The 18374-nt window shown below is 37.7% G+C and overlaps 1 protein-coding gene across 1 annotated transcript; it reads left to right on the top strand.

Annotated features, from left to right (window-relative positions):
• The first annotated feature begins 11984 nt into the window (after nt 1-11984).
• On the top strand, nt 11985-15820 carry LOC122088928 (NHP2-like protein 1). Its single transcript, XM_042658313.1, has 5 exons — nt 11985-12201; nt 12318-12438; nt 12570-12673; nt 15292-15423; nt 15536-15820. The coding sequence occupies exons 1-5, from the start codon at nt 12199-12201 to the stop codon at nt 15560-15562; spliced, it is 387 nt and encodes a 128-aa protein (XP_042514247.1). The 5' UTR covers nt 11985-12198; the 3' UTR covers nt 15563-15820.
• Nucleotides 15821-18374: the final 2554 nt, after the last annotated feature.

Genomic DNA, 18374 nt, shown 5'->3' with positions numbered 1-18374 from the left:
CCTCGTAGTTTTAGAGACCATAGGGTAGCAGAGTTCTCGACCTTGACTCAAGGAAGCAAGTCTGTCCTTGAGTATCAGCAATAGTTTGAGGCCCTGTTCTACTTTGCACCCCCTTACATGAAATCAACTGAAGAAAAGGACAAGAAATTTCTAAAAGGATTGAAGGTATCCATTGGCATGATACTTGAAGCATTATATCTCACCGACTATGCCTTGATTGTACAGAAGGCCAAAACCATGGAAGATAAGATGAAAAGTGAATCATCCCTTACACCTGGAGTATGGAAGAGAGCGAACATTTATGTGGATTCGGGTAGGCCGAGTAAGAATTTTTGTGGATCATACGGATTTGGTCCTTCATATAGGTAGCCCTACAGGCCATCGGGTTATTCTTTTTGACCCGCTAGTGGGCCAGGTACTATATCTTTTCGCTCGAATACCAATAAGGCACCTACAACTACTAGGCCACCTCATCTTCCACTTGCTGGTCAGGCTCAGAGAGCTCCTGCTCCGGTTCAAGCTTTGCAAAATCGTTGTTTTAATTGCCGTTTATATGGGTATTTTGTTAAAGATTATCGAGCCCGACCAACCTTACCAGCCAATCAGCCTTCTGAGTACAGACCTGCTTTGACTCAAGGGAGTCAACCACAAGGAATGATGTATACTTTGTTAGGTAAGGAAGCTTGCTACCATAGAAGTGGTAACAGGTATGATTTAAATTGAGAATTGCCTTTTGGTAAATATTGATGATATGCTATACTTATGTGCATTGCTATATTAGGTGTCCTACCTGTATTAGGTATATCGGCATATGTCTTGTTTAATTCAGGGGTTTCACATTCGTTTATATCAAAGAGATTTACTGAGAAACTTGACATGGCACCTAAGATATTAGAGCATAAGATGATAGTTAGTACACCTATAGGCAAAATTTCACAGCTGAAGGAAATATATGGGCCATGTACCATTAAGATCAGAGGAAAGCAGTTAGATGCCCAACTCATCAAGTTCAACATGTAAAACTTTGATATTATACTAGACATGGATTGGTTATCAGCACATCGAGCAAGCGTGATGTGTACTAAGAAATAGATAAAGGTGATTGATGATGAAGGGAAGGAACTGATATACCAAGCAGATATAATGAAGCAGGCGAAAAAGGTCCTCATCTCAGCTCTGCAAGTAGTGAGTTGTTGGAAAATGGGTGTCAGGGGTACCTAGCATTGGTGATTGATTTAGATGCGAAGGTCACACCTTTAGAGGAAGTAGAGGTAGTCAAGGAGTTCCCAGACGTCTTTCTTGATGATCTGACTCAACTACCACCTGATAGGGAGTTAGAATTTGCTACAGATTTGATTCCAGGAGCTGCCCTGATGTCAAAGGCTCTATCCAAAATGGCACCAGCAGAATTGAAAGAATTGTAAGTATAGCTACAAGATCTACTGAAGAAGGGATTCATATGCCTAAGTGTATCCCCTTGGGGTGCTCCAGTGTTGTTTGTTAAGAAGAAAGATGGGAGCTTGCGTATGTGCATTGATTATCGGGAGTTAAATAAGTTAACTATCAAGAATCGGTATCCATTGCCACGCAGTGAAGATCTGTTTGATCAACTACAATGTGCTAAGGTATTTTCAAAGATTGACCTCAGATTAGGGTATTATCAACTTAAGATAAAGAATAGTGATATACCAAAGAAAGCCGTTAGAACTCGGTACAATCATTATGAGTTCTTAGTGTTGTCTTTTGGGTTGACTAATGCACTAACAACTTTCATGGATTTGATGAACCGAGTGTTTCACGATGTTCTTGACAAGTGGGTCATTGTTTGCATTGATGATATCTTGATCTACTCGAAGTCAGAAGAAGACCACGCAAAACACTTGAGGATGGTACTACAGAGATTGAGAGAGCAATAATTGTATGCGAAACTCAGTAAGTGTGAATTTTGGCTCAAATAGGTTGGATTTCTAGGATACGTGGTGTCTGAAAATAGAATCGAAGTGGATTCAGATAAGGTGAAAGCCGTATTAGACTAGGAGGTACTCAAGAGTGTAACAGAAATTAGAAGTTTCTTGGGTTTGCAGGTTACTATAGACACTTCATCGAGAACTTTTCTTGGATTTTAGCACCAATGACCAAGTTGACTAGGAAGGGTATAAAGTTTGATTGGACAAAGGACTGTGAAGAAAGTTTTCAAGAGCTGAAGAAGCGGCTAGTGTCAGCACCAGTGTTGACTATTCCTAAAGGCACAGGTGGAATGATAGTGTATACCGATGCTTCCAAAGTCGAATTGGGTTGTGTACTTATGCAACATGGCAAGGTGGTAGCATATACGTCTAGACAATTGAAGGACTATGAAAAGAACTACCCTACTCATGACTTGGAGCTAGTAGCAGTCATTTTTGCTTTAAAGATTTGGTGTCACTACTTGTATAGTGAAAAGTGCAAAATATACAGTGACCACAAAAGTCTTAAGTGCTTTTCGCCCAAAAAGACTTGAATATGAGACAAAGGAGATAGACTGAGCTTATGAAGGATTATGATTGTGATATTTAGTATCATCCAAGGAAGGCCAATATAGTGGCAGATGCTTTAAGCTGGAAAGCTCAAACTATATCACTTTCCTAACTAGCTATCAGTCCAGAGCTTGTACAGGAGGCGATGTTAATGGATGAAATCCTCTTGTATGAGGGAGTGACCTTAGAACTAGAGCACCTGGTAGATGATGTTCAACGATTGACTATGTCCTTGGCGGCTCTATAGGTGCACTCATTCATCAGGGAAGGAATCATAATAAAACAACCTTTAGATCCTGAGTTGCAGTGGATCAGAGAGAAGATTCAAGGGCAAACAATGAATGACCCTAGCTTTACATTGGCTAGTGATGGGGCACTGTTGTTTCGGGGTAGATTGTGTGTACCTTGCGACGAAGTAATACAAGACAAATAGTAAAGAAAGCACATAGTTCTGAGTACTCTCTTCACCCTGGAAGTACTAAGATGTACAAAGACCTAAAGCAACACTACTGGTGGCCAGCGATGAAGTCCACAATAGCTTTGTATATATAGGCTTATCTTGCATGTTAGAAAGTCAAAGCTGAATGACACTGACCTTTTGCCACTCTTTAACCGCTCCCAGTACCTGAATGGAAGTGGGATAACATTACAATGGACTTCGTCATCGGACTACCACGTACACCCAATAGAATGGATGCAATTTGGGTAATGGTTGATAGGCTTACTAAGACTGCTCACTTTATTCCAATTAGGACCAAATACATCATGGATAACCTAGCACAACTTTACATGGATAATGTTGTGCACTTACATGGTGTACTAAAGAGCATTGTATCAGAAAGAGACCCGAGGTTTACCTATAGATTCTGGAAAAGCTTCCAGCAAGCCTTGGGATCACAATTGAATTTGAGTACGGACTTCAATCCACAGACAGACGGACAATCCAAGCGGACAATACAAACATTAAAAGACATGCTCCGAGCCTATGCCATGGAAATGAGTGGCAGTTGGGAGGAATAGATACCTCTTATAGAGTTTTCTTACAACAAAAGCTACCAAACTACGATTGGGATGATTCTATATGAAGCATTGTATAGTAGAAAGTGTAGAAATCCTCTATACTGAGATGAAGTAGATGAATGTCAAATGCTTGGATCAGAAATGATTCAGATGAAATGTGATAAAGTCGATGTCATTAGAGAAAGAATTAAAGCAGTCCAATCACGTTAAAAGAGCTATGCAGATGGCCGTAGGATGGAAATGGAATTCCAAGAGGGAGAGAAAGTGTTCTTCAAAATATCTCCTACCAAAGGCCTGCATATATTTCACAAGAAAGACATGTTAAATCCTAGATATATTGGGCCACTTGAGATTTTGAAGTGAGTTGGAGTAGTAGCATACATGTTGGCATTACCACCTTCCCTCAGTAGTGTTCACAATGTCTTCCATGTATCCATGTTAAAGCAGTACGTTCATGATCCATCCCACGTACTACCTGTGGAACCGGAATACTTAGAAGCCGATATGACATATGAAGAACATCTGGCTGAGATCTTAGGCCGAAAGGTGAAAACTCTCTATAATCACTCTATCGCTTTTGTGAAGATTCAGTGGGCTAACCACCCAATCAAAGATGTATCTTGGGAGAAAGAGGATGATATTCAAACCTTGTATCCTCATCTTTTCGGACAACTAGGAACTACGATTTTGGGGACAAAATTTTTAAAAGGGGGGTAATGTGATACCCTACTTTCTAAACTCGGTTTAATTACCCGTATTGACTTGGTTTGATCATATAGGGGCTGAACCAAAGAGAACCAACACAGGTACCATATGAAATATGGTAGTAAGGGTGACCTTAAACTCGGGTTGGCCTACATTACTGGGCGGATACCAAGTGTAATACGTGCGCCCAAGCCTTGCACTTGCATGCATCACGAGGCCATGTACAAAAATAAAGGTACGTACTAGTATTTATGGGTGCCAACGTAATCTAATATTATGTGGGAGTTTATTCCCATTGAAGTCCACCTGAGATATACCCCCTGAGATAGCTCACTTGAGATTTAGCTCACTTGACATATACCCACCTGAGATGTACCCACTTGAGATATACCCACTTGAGATAGCCATCTGAGATTTAGCCCACTTAAGATAGCCCACCTGAGATAGCCCATCTGAGATTTAGAAGATATTTTGAGGGCCTAGATATAAAAGGGGAGACATTAATTGTCTTTTCTCTCATTAATGTTAGTTGGTCGGTGGGAGAGTAAAGAAGAGAGAGAAAGAAGAGAAAGAAAGAAGAAGAAAGGAAAGGAGGAAGAAGAAGAAAGAAGAAGAAGAGAAAATCGACTGTAGGGTGGGAGAGTAAAGAAGAGAGAGAAAGAAGAAGAAAGGAAAGGAGGAAGAAGAAGAAAGAAGGAGAAGAGAAAATCGACTGTAGAGCTTCATCAGAGTTAGGTCTTGGTATTTTGAGCCAGGATTAATGATCAGCTCGTCGAGATCTTCGAATTGAGGTAGGTATTGTACACATTCCAAAGATTCTTAGGAAAACCCCTTTCTTAAACCCTCTTTTTGATTTTTGGGAAAGAACCCACTTGGATCTTGCTAATCCCATTTGAATAATCAAATCTAAGGTCTAATGGGAGGTGTGTATAATGATTTTGAGAGATTTGGATAGAGTGTTGGTGAAGATCTGAAGTATTTAGAGGTTTTTGAGCAAAAGAAGTGAAATTTGGGGTTTCATTAGTGTTCTTGAGAAAGAGGTAAGAACCTTCATTTTCTTTTGATTTGATCTTAGACCTAGGTTTAGGGTACATAATTGGATCTTAGATAAGTGATTTGAGTCACCGGATCATCCCCAAACAAGTTTCCTAAGCCAAAGAAAAGTCAGGAATGATGTTGAAAAACTTTTGTTTAAAGACTGGGGGTATTTTTATCCCACTTGAGTTCCCAGAACTCAGTTTCGAGGCTCTAGAGCAACCGACGGTTTGAAATCGACGGGCTACATAGCCCATCGGTGTTCTGATTTTAGCCCATTTGAGTTCCCAGAACTCAGTTTCTAGGTTCTGGAGTAACCGACGGGCTACATAGACCACCGATCTTTGGCTCTAGCCCACCTGTCTTTCCAGAATTCCTAGAAATGGTCCAAATTTGATGGGTAACCCCCATTTATGATTCTAAACCCAATTTTAGTGTTTAAACATGATGATTATGAGCCCAATATAGTGAAATGATAAACCATTATGTTTATGATAGGTTACACTCAATATACGCGTTCCCACACATCAAATTTTTTTCGTACCAAGTATAAGCACCATGTATATACACAAGTAAGTGGAGAGTGGACTCTGATTTAATTTCAAAATGTTATGCATCATTTAATATATGTTACTCTAGCCATGTGTCACTTGTGTGTAGACTAGACTTCACATATGCCATATCACGCATTTGAATGTGCATTTACATAATATTCTATGCTTTGTGTTATGATAGAATATTCATTATGTTTAGATGCATGTGATGGAGGAATTTCATTTGGATATGATATGCAAGTTAGATTTTAGATGTCGTAGTCAGCTTGGAAACGAGTGCATGGTGGCTCGTGGTATGGAACGCGACGCCATTGTGTAATTGTACTATGCTCATATAGAGGCATGTGGCTAGGATGTGATTTAATCTTGTACTATGACCCTTCCCAATAGGGGTTTATGTGTTAGAGGATCATTGGGGAGAAGCATCGGGTTATGGTTGTTGAACTTCTGCAGCGGTTAGAAGTATGTACGGTTGATCGCTAGGAAAGTTGGTAACCCCGATGGTATATTTAGAGGGCCGATTGTACTGCTTTTATTTCGAGTGGAGTCACCCATTTACTTTCTGTCATTTAAATTTATCGGGAGTTAGCTTGCATTTTAAATTTTGGTACCAACGGTGGACCTTCTTCGACAACCGTGGGAGCCATATGCGCACTGTGATTGTGAGTAGCACATAAACCTATGACCTAGTAATGTTGTTAGGCTAATAAAGTTAAAATGAATTGCATATAGGCGCATTTGTGTGATTTTCTTTGTGTGGTCTTCCTTTCCACTTACTGTGCTAGTGAGCTCATCTCACTTATACAACTCTTTTTAGGGGATTTTACAGGTTATCCGCCTGGTGATCAGGAGCTGGGCTCCACTGTGGAGTTTTCATCTGAGGACTGGTGGGTCCCTGACGAGTTCGAGCACGGTGCCGATTGCATGTGCGATGATTATACTGCATGACAGCTGTGACTCCTGAGTGATTCTTTTTTATTCTTTTTGATGTACTCCATTTTTTTACTTGATGCTTAAATTGTTGTATTTTTGTATATATATCATGCCTTCAGGCCCAAATGTATGTAACTTTTATAACTCAATTTGGGTATCAAGTATTTGGGAAACAATTATTGGTATTATTATGAACAGGTCTTCCGCTGAAAATACAAGTCTTATCTTAGATTTAGTAGATGTATGCTGTATTGTAGTTACTGCATTATTGATCCTGGCAGGTTGTGAGTTAACCAAAGTTAACTCGGTCATCGGCTCAGCATTGTGCGAGCGGGGTGTAACCATAATAGCAGAAACTTGAGTGGACTAGTCAGTATATTTCAGACCCAAAAGTCAGGAATATAGTTCCGATTGACACTCTTGAAGTAATTAATAATTAAGCATTGTAATGTTTATTTTGTTAATAGTTATATGCTTGTTCTTTTACATGTAAAGTGATTTTTAGTTATGTTTAAATAACTCACAAATTTAAGCTATCAGGTGTAGTTGCAAGCTATTGCAGTAGAATGGATAAAACCCACCAAAGTAGTAAAATCTAACATTATTGCAATAGGTTTGTAACTCAAAGGTTTTGTCTTATTTTTAAAGACAAAAAATTATTGACAGGAATTAGGTAATGCTTACCCAAAGGTGATATTATCAAAGATAAGCATAAATGCAAGTATAATATAGCCAGACCTTAACCTAGAAGTTACTATTCATCCAAAGGTGGTAGTAATTTTTGAAGTTGAAGAGCTCCCACAATCATTGCAGTTTTTAAGTGGACCAGTGCATTCCAGACCCAAAGATTGAGAATGTAGTTCAGTTGACACTCTGGTTATGTTTAATGGTTAGTGATGTAATATTGGTTTTAATTTTATTGATGTTACATGCATTAATTAAATATTGAATGGATTATTCTTCCTTGAGTTGAACCATTAAACTGAATGTCTTTAAAAGTGGCTTGAGAATATGGAGGTCTACATATGCCTTAAAGACCTAATTTTCTATACTAGGAAAACCAAATTAATAGTTTGGTATTATGTTTTTAAAGCAAATATTTTTGCCCTAAAAGGTATTGGACAGTTGATTAATGGTAATAAGGTGGATGAGGGTTTCATGACTATAACCATAGGTTATAGATTTATTTAATATGTTCTTTCTGTATTTCGATTGGATCAATTCGGATTAGTTGGGTTGGATTAGTATCGATTTTGATCAATCCAATACCAAGTTCTCAAACACTGTCATTGTTCTTTGAAAACCTATTTATGAACATTAATTGATAAAAATATTTAGTTTTCTTTTGTTTTTGGGCTTATGTGAACAAGTTTACATGTATGTCACATTTAACGAGTTATGTTTTCCAATAAATGGATTAATTTATGACTGGTCGAACCAAGTGAGATGATAGAATTATGGACCTTAAGCTGTTTTATATGGTTCGACCTGTGGGATGATAAATTTAGTATACTAGGTTGCTAGTGGGAGGATAAATTCAATATACTAGATTACTAATGGGGGATAAATTCAGTGTACTATGTTATTTTTCATGCAAAAGAACTATTTTAAGTTTTACATTAAATTATTATTATTATGATATTAAAAAATTATTTATAATCGAAATATATAATATATTTATATTTATGTATTTATGGATAAATATGTTAGAATTAAACTAGGTGTGAGCTTTCGCACATTTTATGTTGCATAGTATATTTCTAAGAAGCTATAAAAAGATTAGGTATAATCTACCAAAGTAGCACATCCTATTCTTTCATAGTTTTTCAAGCGCAACAAAGTTAGTGACATTTGCCCAAATGTGATATCACCCAAGTTAAAGAAAGAAAATACATGTATGAAAATGATGTAACTTAGAGATTTCTAAGCCCACATATGATAAAAGTAATTGTATTTTCAAAGTAAATTTAGATTTACAAGAGGATTAATGTATTCTTAGCCTAAAGGATAGGAATGTAGTTACAGTTGTGACTCTTGTGTGTTTTATTTGCTAGATGTACATTTATTGTATAGTTTATCTGCTAGATGTATATATTAAATTTTTTAGCTAGGTTATTTGGTTTGTATGTTTCATACCTGAGATTTTTAGGGTTACTGTATCTAGTTTTAGCTCTCAGGGAATCCAAACAGGTATTGTTGCTGATCAAAGCACAACTGAAGAAAAATATAAATAATTTTGTTACCCTATTAATTTTATAATGATTTTGGAATAATTTTGAATTGATTTTATCTTAAATTATGTTCTCTGAATTATTTATGTACATTCATACTTCATTTGTTTGTGTTGTCCCTAGTTGTGTAAGAAATACATTAAACATATACTTCTGTACATATATTCATCTCTAATGTGAAAAACATGATAGGAATGAATGAAACCCACTAAAGTGGTATATTCAGTTCAATTGTGTTTCTCAAGGTAAATGTGACATTTGCCCAAAAGTGATGTCACCCAAATTTATCAACAAATTGCTCATGAGTTATGTTTTATGACATTTGTGTTATTGAGGTTTTTGATGTGCTTGGTTAGTAGGAATCTTATGATATCATTTAATTAAAGATATTATAGTGGCAAAAGTCAATGTTTAAAGGTGGTGCTTGCTAAGGTTTATTAGCAGTATTTAGTCAAAGTAATTGATGATAAGTCAAGGTAATTGGTGGTATTTCATCTGCTTTCGTGATTTATGATGGTATTTTACTTAAATCCATGGAGGTGATTGTTAACCATAGGCAGTATACCAAAGTGAGATATTAATATAAGAAAATGACGATTTGCCTAAGTATTGATTAATATCAAAGTTCTTTACCTGTGAGGTTTTCAAGGTAGGTTGATCTTTAGATCAGGAAAGGACCTATAAGGAAAGATATATTTAATGTGATCACAAGTATAATATCAGTTCCTTACATATATGTTTCCAGACAATTTGAATTGATAGTTTTCTGTTGTTTGTAATATTAGATAGTTATATGCCGTATATTGAGGTGTATTTTCTACTATTGTTCAACAGTAGAGATTATTGATTGGACCAAAGTTTGTTTGAGTGGTGTTCAGTCTTGGGATTATTTGGCCATGTGTCAATGGAAAGACATCGTATCAGTGTAGCCCAAGTGAAAGATTGTTAAAACTTTTATGTGGGCTTAACTGATACCGATTGATCCATTGGGCCCAAACAGTTATAGACCCACTTTAATAAGGAAACTCCTAGCTCTTTTCATTGTGGGAGTGGAATCGGGTTTTAGGGATACTATTATAAATATAATACTGATTGTCCTTACAACCATTACTTAATACCTTATTGGTTTTGGGAGCACTGCTTTCTCACAAGAGTAAGTGCACAGAAATAGAGGAAACCCTAAAGTAAGAAGCAGAAGATCTTAGTAGAGGGACTCTACTTGCATAATTCATCATTGTCATCTTCATGGGAATAATGTTTAACCACATGGGATAGAGGTTCGTGATTTATGCTCATGGGGCTTTTAAACTTATACAGGTACTTCTCAATTCCCATTTATTGTTCATGTCATGGGTTCCCATTGATTATTATAGATATGGTAAATCTATATAGTTATATATTTTAAGATATAAGGAAGCACTTTATTGATCTTGGTTTAGGGACTATATCTATGGTTAATCTTTTATGATTGGTTTATGACTTTTGTATTCTAATACCAATATGGTTATTCATATGATTCTATGGTAAAGAATCCCAACACATACCATTTGATCTTTTTTTTTTTCTTTTCTTTTTAATGCTTTTTCAGAAGTCTAGAGAAAGTTGCGATAATAGCTCAATAAGCCTCCCTTCCCGAAAGAAAGAACATGAAATTATTTTTCCTTTTCATACGGACTAGGAGAATGGATCTAGTCATAAGAAGAATGCTTGGTATAAATTGGTTTGAAAAAGATCTTAGAGTGCCTAGGGTTGGACCAGGAGGGTCTCTTAACATCTTTTTTCTTCTAATTGGAGCTATTTCACAAACACTTGCCATCGAGGCTGAATGATAGATCTGCTGACATCGAGTGAGCATCAACCGTACTCTGTCAATGTTAGTTTGTCTTCATTGAGTGTTGATGACTGAATTTTTTGTTTGAAAACCAGGTTCCATTGTCGGACCAAGTTTGAACCTTGGCTGTGTTTGGTTCACGATTGTCTAATAAATTTGAACTTTTAAAGTTGAATATCACTTGAAATATTTCAAAAATAATATATTTTTTAAACCATAAATCTAAATTTACTATTTCAGTTGTCATTGGAAATTTTGAGTACAATGGTGTGAATATTGGAAATAAATTATGCAAAACTATTGAAAAATCTATTTGAAAGTGGGTCTCCCATGGTTAAAAATGAAATCTTACATAAAATAATGGCAAATGAAATCTTGAAAAGAAAAAAAAAATTTGAGTATAAGGATGTTTATGATAAAAGACACCAACGCATTTGGACTAATTTCATGACTATTTGACCCAACAAATATATGAGGGATATTTTGATCATTTCTACCAAATTCTCAAGATTCCTTAAAATGATCCCAAGTATTTCTTGAGGGTATACAAGATCTCTAGAGCCACTCAAATAAGACCTAGACAAATCTTAAAACACTTTTTCCATTATTGTAGAGCACATCTCTAAAAGGTGATTTTCGGAGGATTTTCTTTACATTTTGAACTCGCTTTTGCCTCAAGAGGATGAATAGATATCTCCGAAAAATACCTGCCAAGCTATGTGTAGCTTGTGTCCAAACAAAGGATCGCGTGATATGATCACCTTGCCCCAAATGAAAAGATTCCACCCTCATTGATGCTTCCGTACATATTCTCATTGATCAATGGACTCGCATAGGAGTCATGCAGCCGGACATCGATCTTTTACTAGAAAAAATTAAAAATTCTCTTATATATGTCCATGCACTCATGTTTTTTTCAGCTCTCATGTATTGACATGCATGATGCATTCACTCGTAATACTCATGATTTTTTACCATGATTCTTAGCATAGGCATTGGATTGCCTATCTTGACTATATTAGATAAATATCGACTGAGTTGATTTATAGCTAAAATTCTAAAAAAAAATATACATTTTACGAAAAGCAAGGGCAAAATTGATCGCTATAATCCAATCCAACCGATACAGATAACTAAATCCTTGCTCACGATTGTTGACGCTTGAGACCTAGGTTTTCAAAACAGATTCCCAGTCGGTGGGCTCCCCCATAAGTTAGGGCATCTATAATTCATGTGTTTCGGCAGCAGGTAAACGCTCACTGTGTGCAACTCCCGCTGTTCTTAAACACTCAGTCTAGTCGCTTCGTGTTGGCAGGAAAAACCCTAGTCTCCTCCTCCTCCTCCTCCTCCTCGCGTTAGTTCAATCAAGGAAAATGGTATAGCTTCTCTCTCACTTCTTAATGTTTCTTCATTAATTGTTTCTCTGTTTTTAATGAAATTATTTGGTCGTCTTTCTCTTTCTCGCATTCTGACTGTACTGTTATAATGCAAGACTGGAGAAGCAGTTAATCCCAAGGCTTACCCATTGGCCGATGCTCAGCTAACTATAACCATACTTGACCTCATTCAACAAGCCGCCAACTATAAACAGCTCAAAAAGGGTGCTAATGAAGGTTTCTTACGAATCACAAACTCATCCCACTATATACTTGCAGTTGCATTTTTATTCTTCACACGGAACTGCTTTAATTTTTGATGTAAATCTTCTGCTCTGTCTCTTTTGTTCCCAACCCCTAAATTTCAGCAACTAAGACTCTAAATAGGGGTATTTCGGAGTTTATAGTAATGGCGGCTGACACAGAGCCTCTGGAAATCCTTCTCCATCTTCCACTACTTGCTGAAGACAAGGTAATGAGCAGTTTCTTTGTTCTTTGGTAATACTTTTATTAGTTTAAAAACCCAACTTTAGTTCCCATTGAATGATTTTTCTTTTTGATGGGTTCTGTTCGTATTGTTATTATTGAGAGGCAGTGGTGTTGAGGCCTTTATCCAAAAAAAAAAAAAAAAGTGTTTAGGCGTTAGAACTTTGGATCAGTAGAAATCAAGTCAGAGTGATATGAAACGGGAATGTAAATATACAGTATTGAGAGTATAAGTAGTTACTAGTTTTAGAATCAGATATCATTCTTTTGGGCAAACTTGTGATGGAAATACGCTCTTTTTTTTACTCTAAAGAGACTTTCAGAGGGCTCATTCTGTATATTGCTTTTACACCTAAGGTGTTTTGAGAGTGCCTTTTTGAGGTTAGCAAGCTATATACTGCCTACCAATGTCGAGTCTCAAGGAATCAACTGAAGTTTGTTACCTTGTGATTCATTTCCTGTTTTTAGTTAGATTTAAGAATAAGTGGAAAATTCATCCAAAAAAAAAAAAAAGTGGAATTGGAAGGCAGTGTTGGTGGTTACTATGACAGAGAGATAGGTTCCACCTCCAGTTTGCCACCAACTCTGTGATGTCTTTCTAAAGAATTGTAGATCAGTTTAGAAATGAGTATTTCATCTTGAGGTGTGTCAGTTTGTCTTTCTAAGTTCTTATTTCATTTAGGACAATAGTGATAGGAAAAGAATTAAAGATTAAGACAAAAACTCATTTTTGGTGCACCTGGAAGTTTGCCTCCCCTCCCCAAAAAAGAATCCATTTTTTTTTTTCATGCCAATTAAACGTGAGGACAATGATGGAAGTGGTGGACATTTTTCTTAAATATTCTTTTCCAATGTTTCTCTTTCCGTGGTGCTTGTGAAGTTTCTCGGATGTGAATTCAGATGCTATCATTTGTTGCTAATTTGTTGGAAATAATTTGGATGGATTTCCTTTCAAGTTCATTGAGGAGTGAGGAGGTTGATGTTGTTGACTGGGAGCATGATTACTAGGGAATTTGGGGAACTCTGCACCATGAGGTATAGAAAGATGGGAGTTCTTTGGGAATGTTATTGAGATTTGGCTTGAATGGTGGTGGTGGCCTGAAAAGGGTTCTTTATCAGTTTTGGTTGAATATCTGGTTGATATTGCAGCATAGGCTTAGGATGTATATCCTGTCAGGTAGGTATTGTCAAGGATCATATAAGTATTAATCTATCATTTGTGCTAGGATTCGTTGTAAATCATGGAGAGGAGTTGGTTATGAACATTTATGTTGAGTTCGAAGATAGAAGGAAATTAGTCCAATTGTTATTGAGAGCATCTGACCTGTTGCATTACCTGAAGACTTTGGGTAGGAGTTGTATCCGTATCTGCTAGATACTTCAGCTTTAGGTACAAACTAGCATATCTAAGTCCTATCCTTGCCATTTCTGGGTGATTAAGCTTTTTAGTGCCCCATTCACCTAGAAAAAGCAGGCTTTGACATTATCTGAGTACTTTTGCTATTAAGATCCCGACACTTCTGCTTGTAGGTGTTTCTGTTGTTACCCCAAGCTCCTCTGTTGTGCAACTATTATTCACAAAATTCTCTACCAAACCTGCCAGCAATGTCTGCAAACTTGATATACTTGGGCATATATTTGGCCATTGCATCTTGAGGCATCTACTCCATACTGAGTTTAAGTAGTAATATCATCCTTGGTTCATATCTGGATCTAAAATTCAACAAATGTTCCAAAATGCTTCCAACGTGTTGGTCTAGTAACTATACATAGGACCAACCAACCAGAAGGTGTCAATTTGTCACCCATCGTTTCACATTAAAGCTATATTTGAACTGAAGGAGCTGATTTATCTCATTTACAAACCCCCACAGTGGACAAGCTCAGCAAAGAGGCCCAACGATAGGTCACTCAGTCAAGCATGGCCAACCATTTTGCATATGGTTCATATCCATGAGTTTACATAAAGTTCCCCAAAGAGATTATTTTCAGAGAGATGCCACATTGGACATTCAGTTAGGACCCAAGGATGGGTTTGATGCAGTTGCAAGGCTGGATCTACTGCACAGGAATTTTTTTTGTACTTTGAGTTTTATTTTTATGTATTGAGTTGAGGTTAGATACGTTAGTAGGAAATGGAGTTTGAGCTCAATTCTGTTTGTCTAAGAGTTCAATTAGGAGACACTTTTCTTTACATATTTCAGCATGTAGTTTATCGACAGTAGATTTTGGAATGAATTGAATGCTTTGAGTTAATATTAGAGCCATGAGGTCCTTCCGTGTAACACCACCAAACCCACCCTAGGAGCAAGGGCCGGGAGTGAGAAGCTGCCCATTGACCTATAGGGTTTGAGGCCTTTCATAGCACCTATTCAAGGGTTTGATGCCTTTCATAGCACTTAAATTTGTACTGTTACAACAAATGATCGGTCTCTTCCAGCATTACCCAAATTATTGTCTTGATCTATTTGTCAAGAATGATATTTTAACTACTGTTCCTATAATTGGAATTCCACAAGCTGCCCATTGACCTATAGGAATGTACAAGTCATTGCTGCATATAACTGTTGAGAGAACTCCGATCATTCTAATTTTATTGCGCAGAATGTGCCATATGTGTTTGTACCTTCTAAGCAAGCCCTTGGCCGAGCATGTGGAGTCACACGACCTGTGATTTCTTGTTCTGTGACAAGCAATGAGGGAAGCCAGCTGAAATCGCAAATTCAACAACTGAAGGTACCATTCCGTCATATATTGTGCACAATATGGAATTTGTTATTTTCATTTATTTGTTAGTTATCATTATCCAACTTGACTCTTTGTGTGGAATTGATGCTTGTGGACACAGGATGCCATTGAGAAACTCCTGATCTGAATAATTGCTGGAAACCTCGAGGATCATAAATTTAGGTACTTCAGAGGCTTTGACTGATGAAGTTGTGCCATTGGAAATATCCATTTTTTATGTTTTCTTGGGGGTGATGGGCACATTTATCATTCCTGTCTCTTTCTGTGTTGGGTTGACATTTCTTTATCGTGTCATATGAGTGCAAGAGTGTGCTTCTCTCGAGTTCTATCATGGATGTGGATTGTGGACGATTGATTGAATTTCAAGATTAATCTTTTTCATTAAGAGGCCTGTCGCGAAATTTGGGATTATATATAGAGCAGAGAATGAATCATAATAGCGTTTGACACAAGGTTTTTTTTTTGGGACAAAGTTCTGTCCGAGAGCTCCCCCTGCGCCAGACAGAAGGGGGCATGAAATGACCCCTGCCCCTCCTGGGGGTGCATGCCCCTGTGTCTGGGTGCAGGGGGTGCTCTCAAACAGACACTTGCCCTTTACTGTTAACTACTAAAGCTAGAGTATATTCGTTGAAGAGTTAGAGCGGAAGAACCAATCGAGGTTTTCTGCATGGTTAGGGTACCTTAGGGTTTTCAGACCAATCTCTCTTCCTCTCTTTTACTCTTTGGTTAAGACCATTCGCAGTTCTCACTACCCCCTAGCTTCCTCCCTCGTTGGTGGCCTTCTCTCTCTCTCTGAAATATTGATCCTAGAGTTTTTCTGGAATCCATATTTAACTGAAGCTGTATGACAGCACAATGATTCTAAAGCATGGAGCTGCTCCAGCTGCCTGGAAATCTTCAGAATCATAAGTTTGAGGTAATTATTAAGTATTGGATCTGTGTGAGAAGGTTTGCTTCTTACAGGCTTAGTTGTGAAGCTCATTTATCCACGGTTTTGTTCTTTGATTTCTATTGCAATTTGGTTTTGGCAATTCACGATAATCTATACATCGCTATTGACTTTCTTTGGTCTCACAATGTCGTTCAAAGCTTGAACGGAACACTATTCACATTTAAGAGCTGGCTGTCCTATGTACGTTATGAGGTATCTCCTTCAGTTCTTTTTCTTCAAAGGTTTATACCTTATTTAAGAAGCCTTTTAAGATTTGCACCTCTCCTGACATTAATGTCTGCTCTGATCCCGTTCTCTGGTCTAAGAGCTTCAATCCGCTTCAAAGATTACTCAGCTCTACTCATAGATGTGGGAATATACAAGTTTCATTATTACCCTTTGTGCTCGAGACTCGATACACAAACGCTTTGCATATGCATGCAATTGATAGACGCACTCCTACTTTCCTCGAGATGATCCTACGTTGTGCAAACTTTTCTTTTGATTTGGTTTCTTTATAAGTTTGGTTCCAAGGGCTAGTTAGCCACACCCCCTTCAACTCTTGCTGCAACATTTTTTCTAGTGTTTGCTTATGTAGTACAGTTGTGTGTTGGCTTCCTTGGCTTGATGGAGATGGTACCAAACTCCTACTCTCGCCCTTCTCTCAATTTGGAAGACGAAGGTTTGTGCTCCAGGGTCATGGCGGAAGTGCTTGCTGATGAACTTTCAGCCAAGCTTGAACTCCCTAATATGTCTCTCTCTCCGGTTGATATACCTGAAGCATCCATCCAAGCAGCTTAGAACCATCTGAAATACTCTCTGGTGGGATGGGTTTGTGACAATGGTAGAGTCACCAAGACACAGCTTTGATCCATGTACAGCAAAGCCCGACTTTCCAAGTCAGTGAAGGTGGAAGAAATACACTTAATGGAAGGTGCAGGAGGCAAATTCGTTATAACATTTAGCAATGCTCGTGAGTTGTGACATGCATGTGATTCTCTTTCTCAGCCATGGGTTTATCTGGATCATCTCATCATATTGCAGCTATGGAGCCCTGATTTTTCTAGAGACAAAGTGAACTTCACAATGGCTATTCTATGGACGCAGATTGAAAACTTGAATTGGATGTTCTTTGAGTACGACATCCTTGCAAATAATTTTTCTAAAGCCAAAAAATGGTTGGCGATCGTGAGACCTTCCGGATCAGTCAGTTCCAACAATAACTCTGCAGTCAGAATCATAATTCCCTTTACTCAACAGCTAGTTCCTTCAGTCCAACTTAACTTGGGAAGCTTTTCATCGATTTTGGTAGCCTTCTCATACGAACATCAGCCCTCTAATATCTGTCATAACCGTACCGGATTTGATGGACATACATATCCAACAATAACCTCATTGATAGGGCATAAATGTTTAGAATGTCCTCACCTACCGAGGCCCGAGTTCCTTGGAGCTGCAAATAATGAAGTTATAACTGAATCATTAATCCCTAAGGCTACCAATCCTCCAAGGTGAGCCCGAGATTTGTAATGTCTATGACGAAGTTTCTTGAAGAAAAAAGAAGATTCCAATCCTTAACATGAAGAGGAAGCTCTTATCCAAGCTGAAGGAAAGGAAAGGCTCTTAGTTCCTTGGTTCTCAAAGACGATAGTTTGAAATTCTGAAGTCGATTATGCAGGTTGCTCATATCTATGGTATAGCACTGCCACTTCCATAGCTCCCAGAGGCTGCTGATCAGGACTACTCCGGAAGCTATACTATCATGCTAGTCATTCCAATAGCCATCCGTCCAAGAAGGAAAACATCCCACCCAACTCAAGTTCTTCAACAAAAAGCATGCAAGTTGAAAATGTTGGAGAAAGTCAAGACCAACAAGCTCCTATATTTAACAACCTTGCCTTCTCTTCTGCGGCAACTGGGGTTCAAGCCGGTAATTAGGCTATTTTTATTCTTCCTAATGGCATTGGAAGTGTACCCACTTTCATTTCCCCCATCCAAAATCTCTACA

This window comes from Macadamia integrifolia, chromosome 2, assembly GCF_013358625.1.
Source record: "Macadamia integrifolia cultivar HAES 741 chromosome 2, SCU_Mint_v3, whole genome shotgun sequence".
Classification (NCBI taxonomy): Eukaryota; Viridiplantae; Streptophyta; class Magnoliopsida; order Proteales; family Proteaceae; genus Macadamia; species Macadamia integrifolia.
This window is presented reverse-complemented; position numbering and strand designations above follow the sequence as displayed.

Excerpts from the sequence above, each read along its gene's own strand:
- LOC122088928 (XM_042658313.1), top strand. Across the intron at positions 12,439-12,569 it reads CAAAAAGGGTGCTAATGAAG|CAACTAAGACTCTAAATAGG; the intron begins GTTTCTTACGAA and ends CCTAAATTTCAG. Across the intron at positions 12,674-15,291 it reads CACTACTTGCTGAAGACAAG|AATGTGCCATATGTGTTTGT; the intron begins GTAATGAGCAGT and ends TTTATTGCGCAG.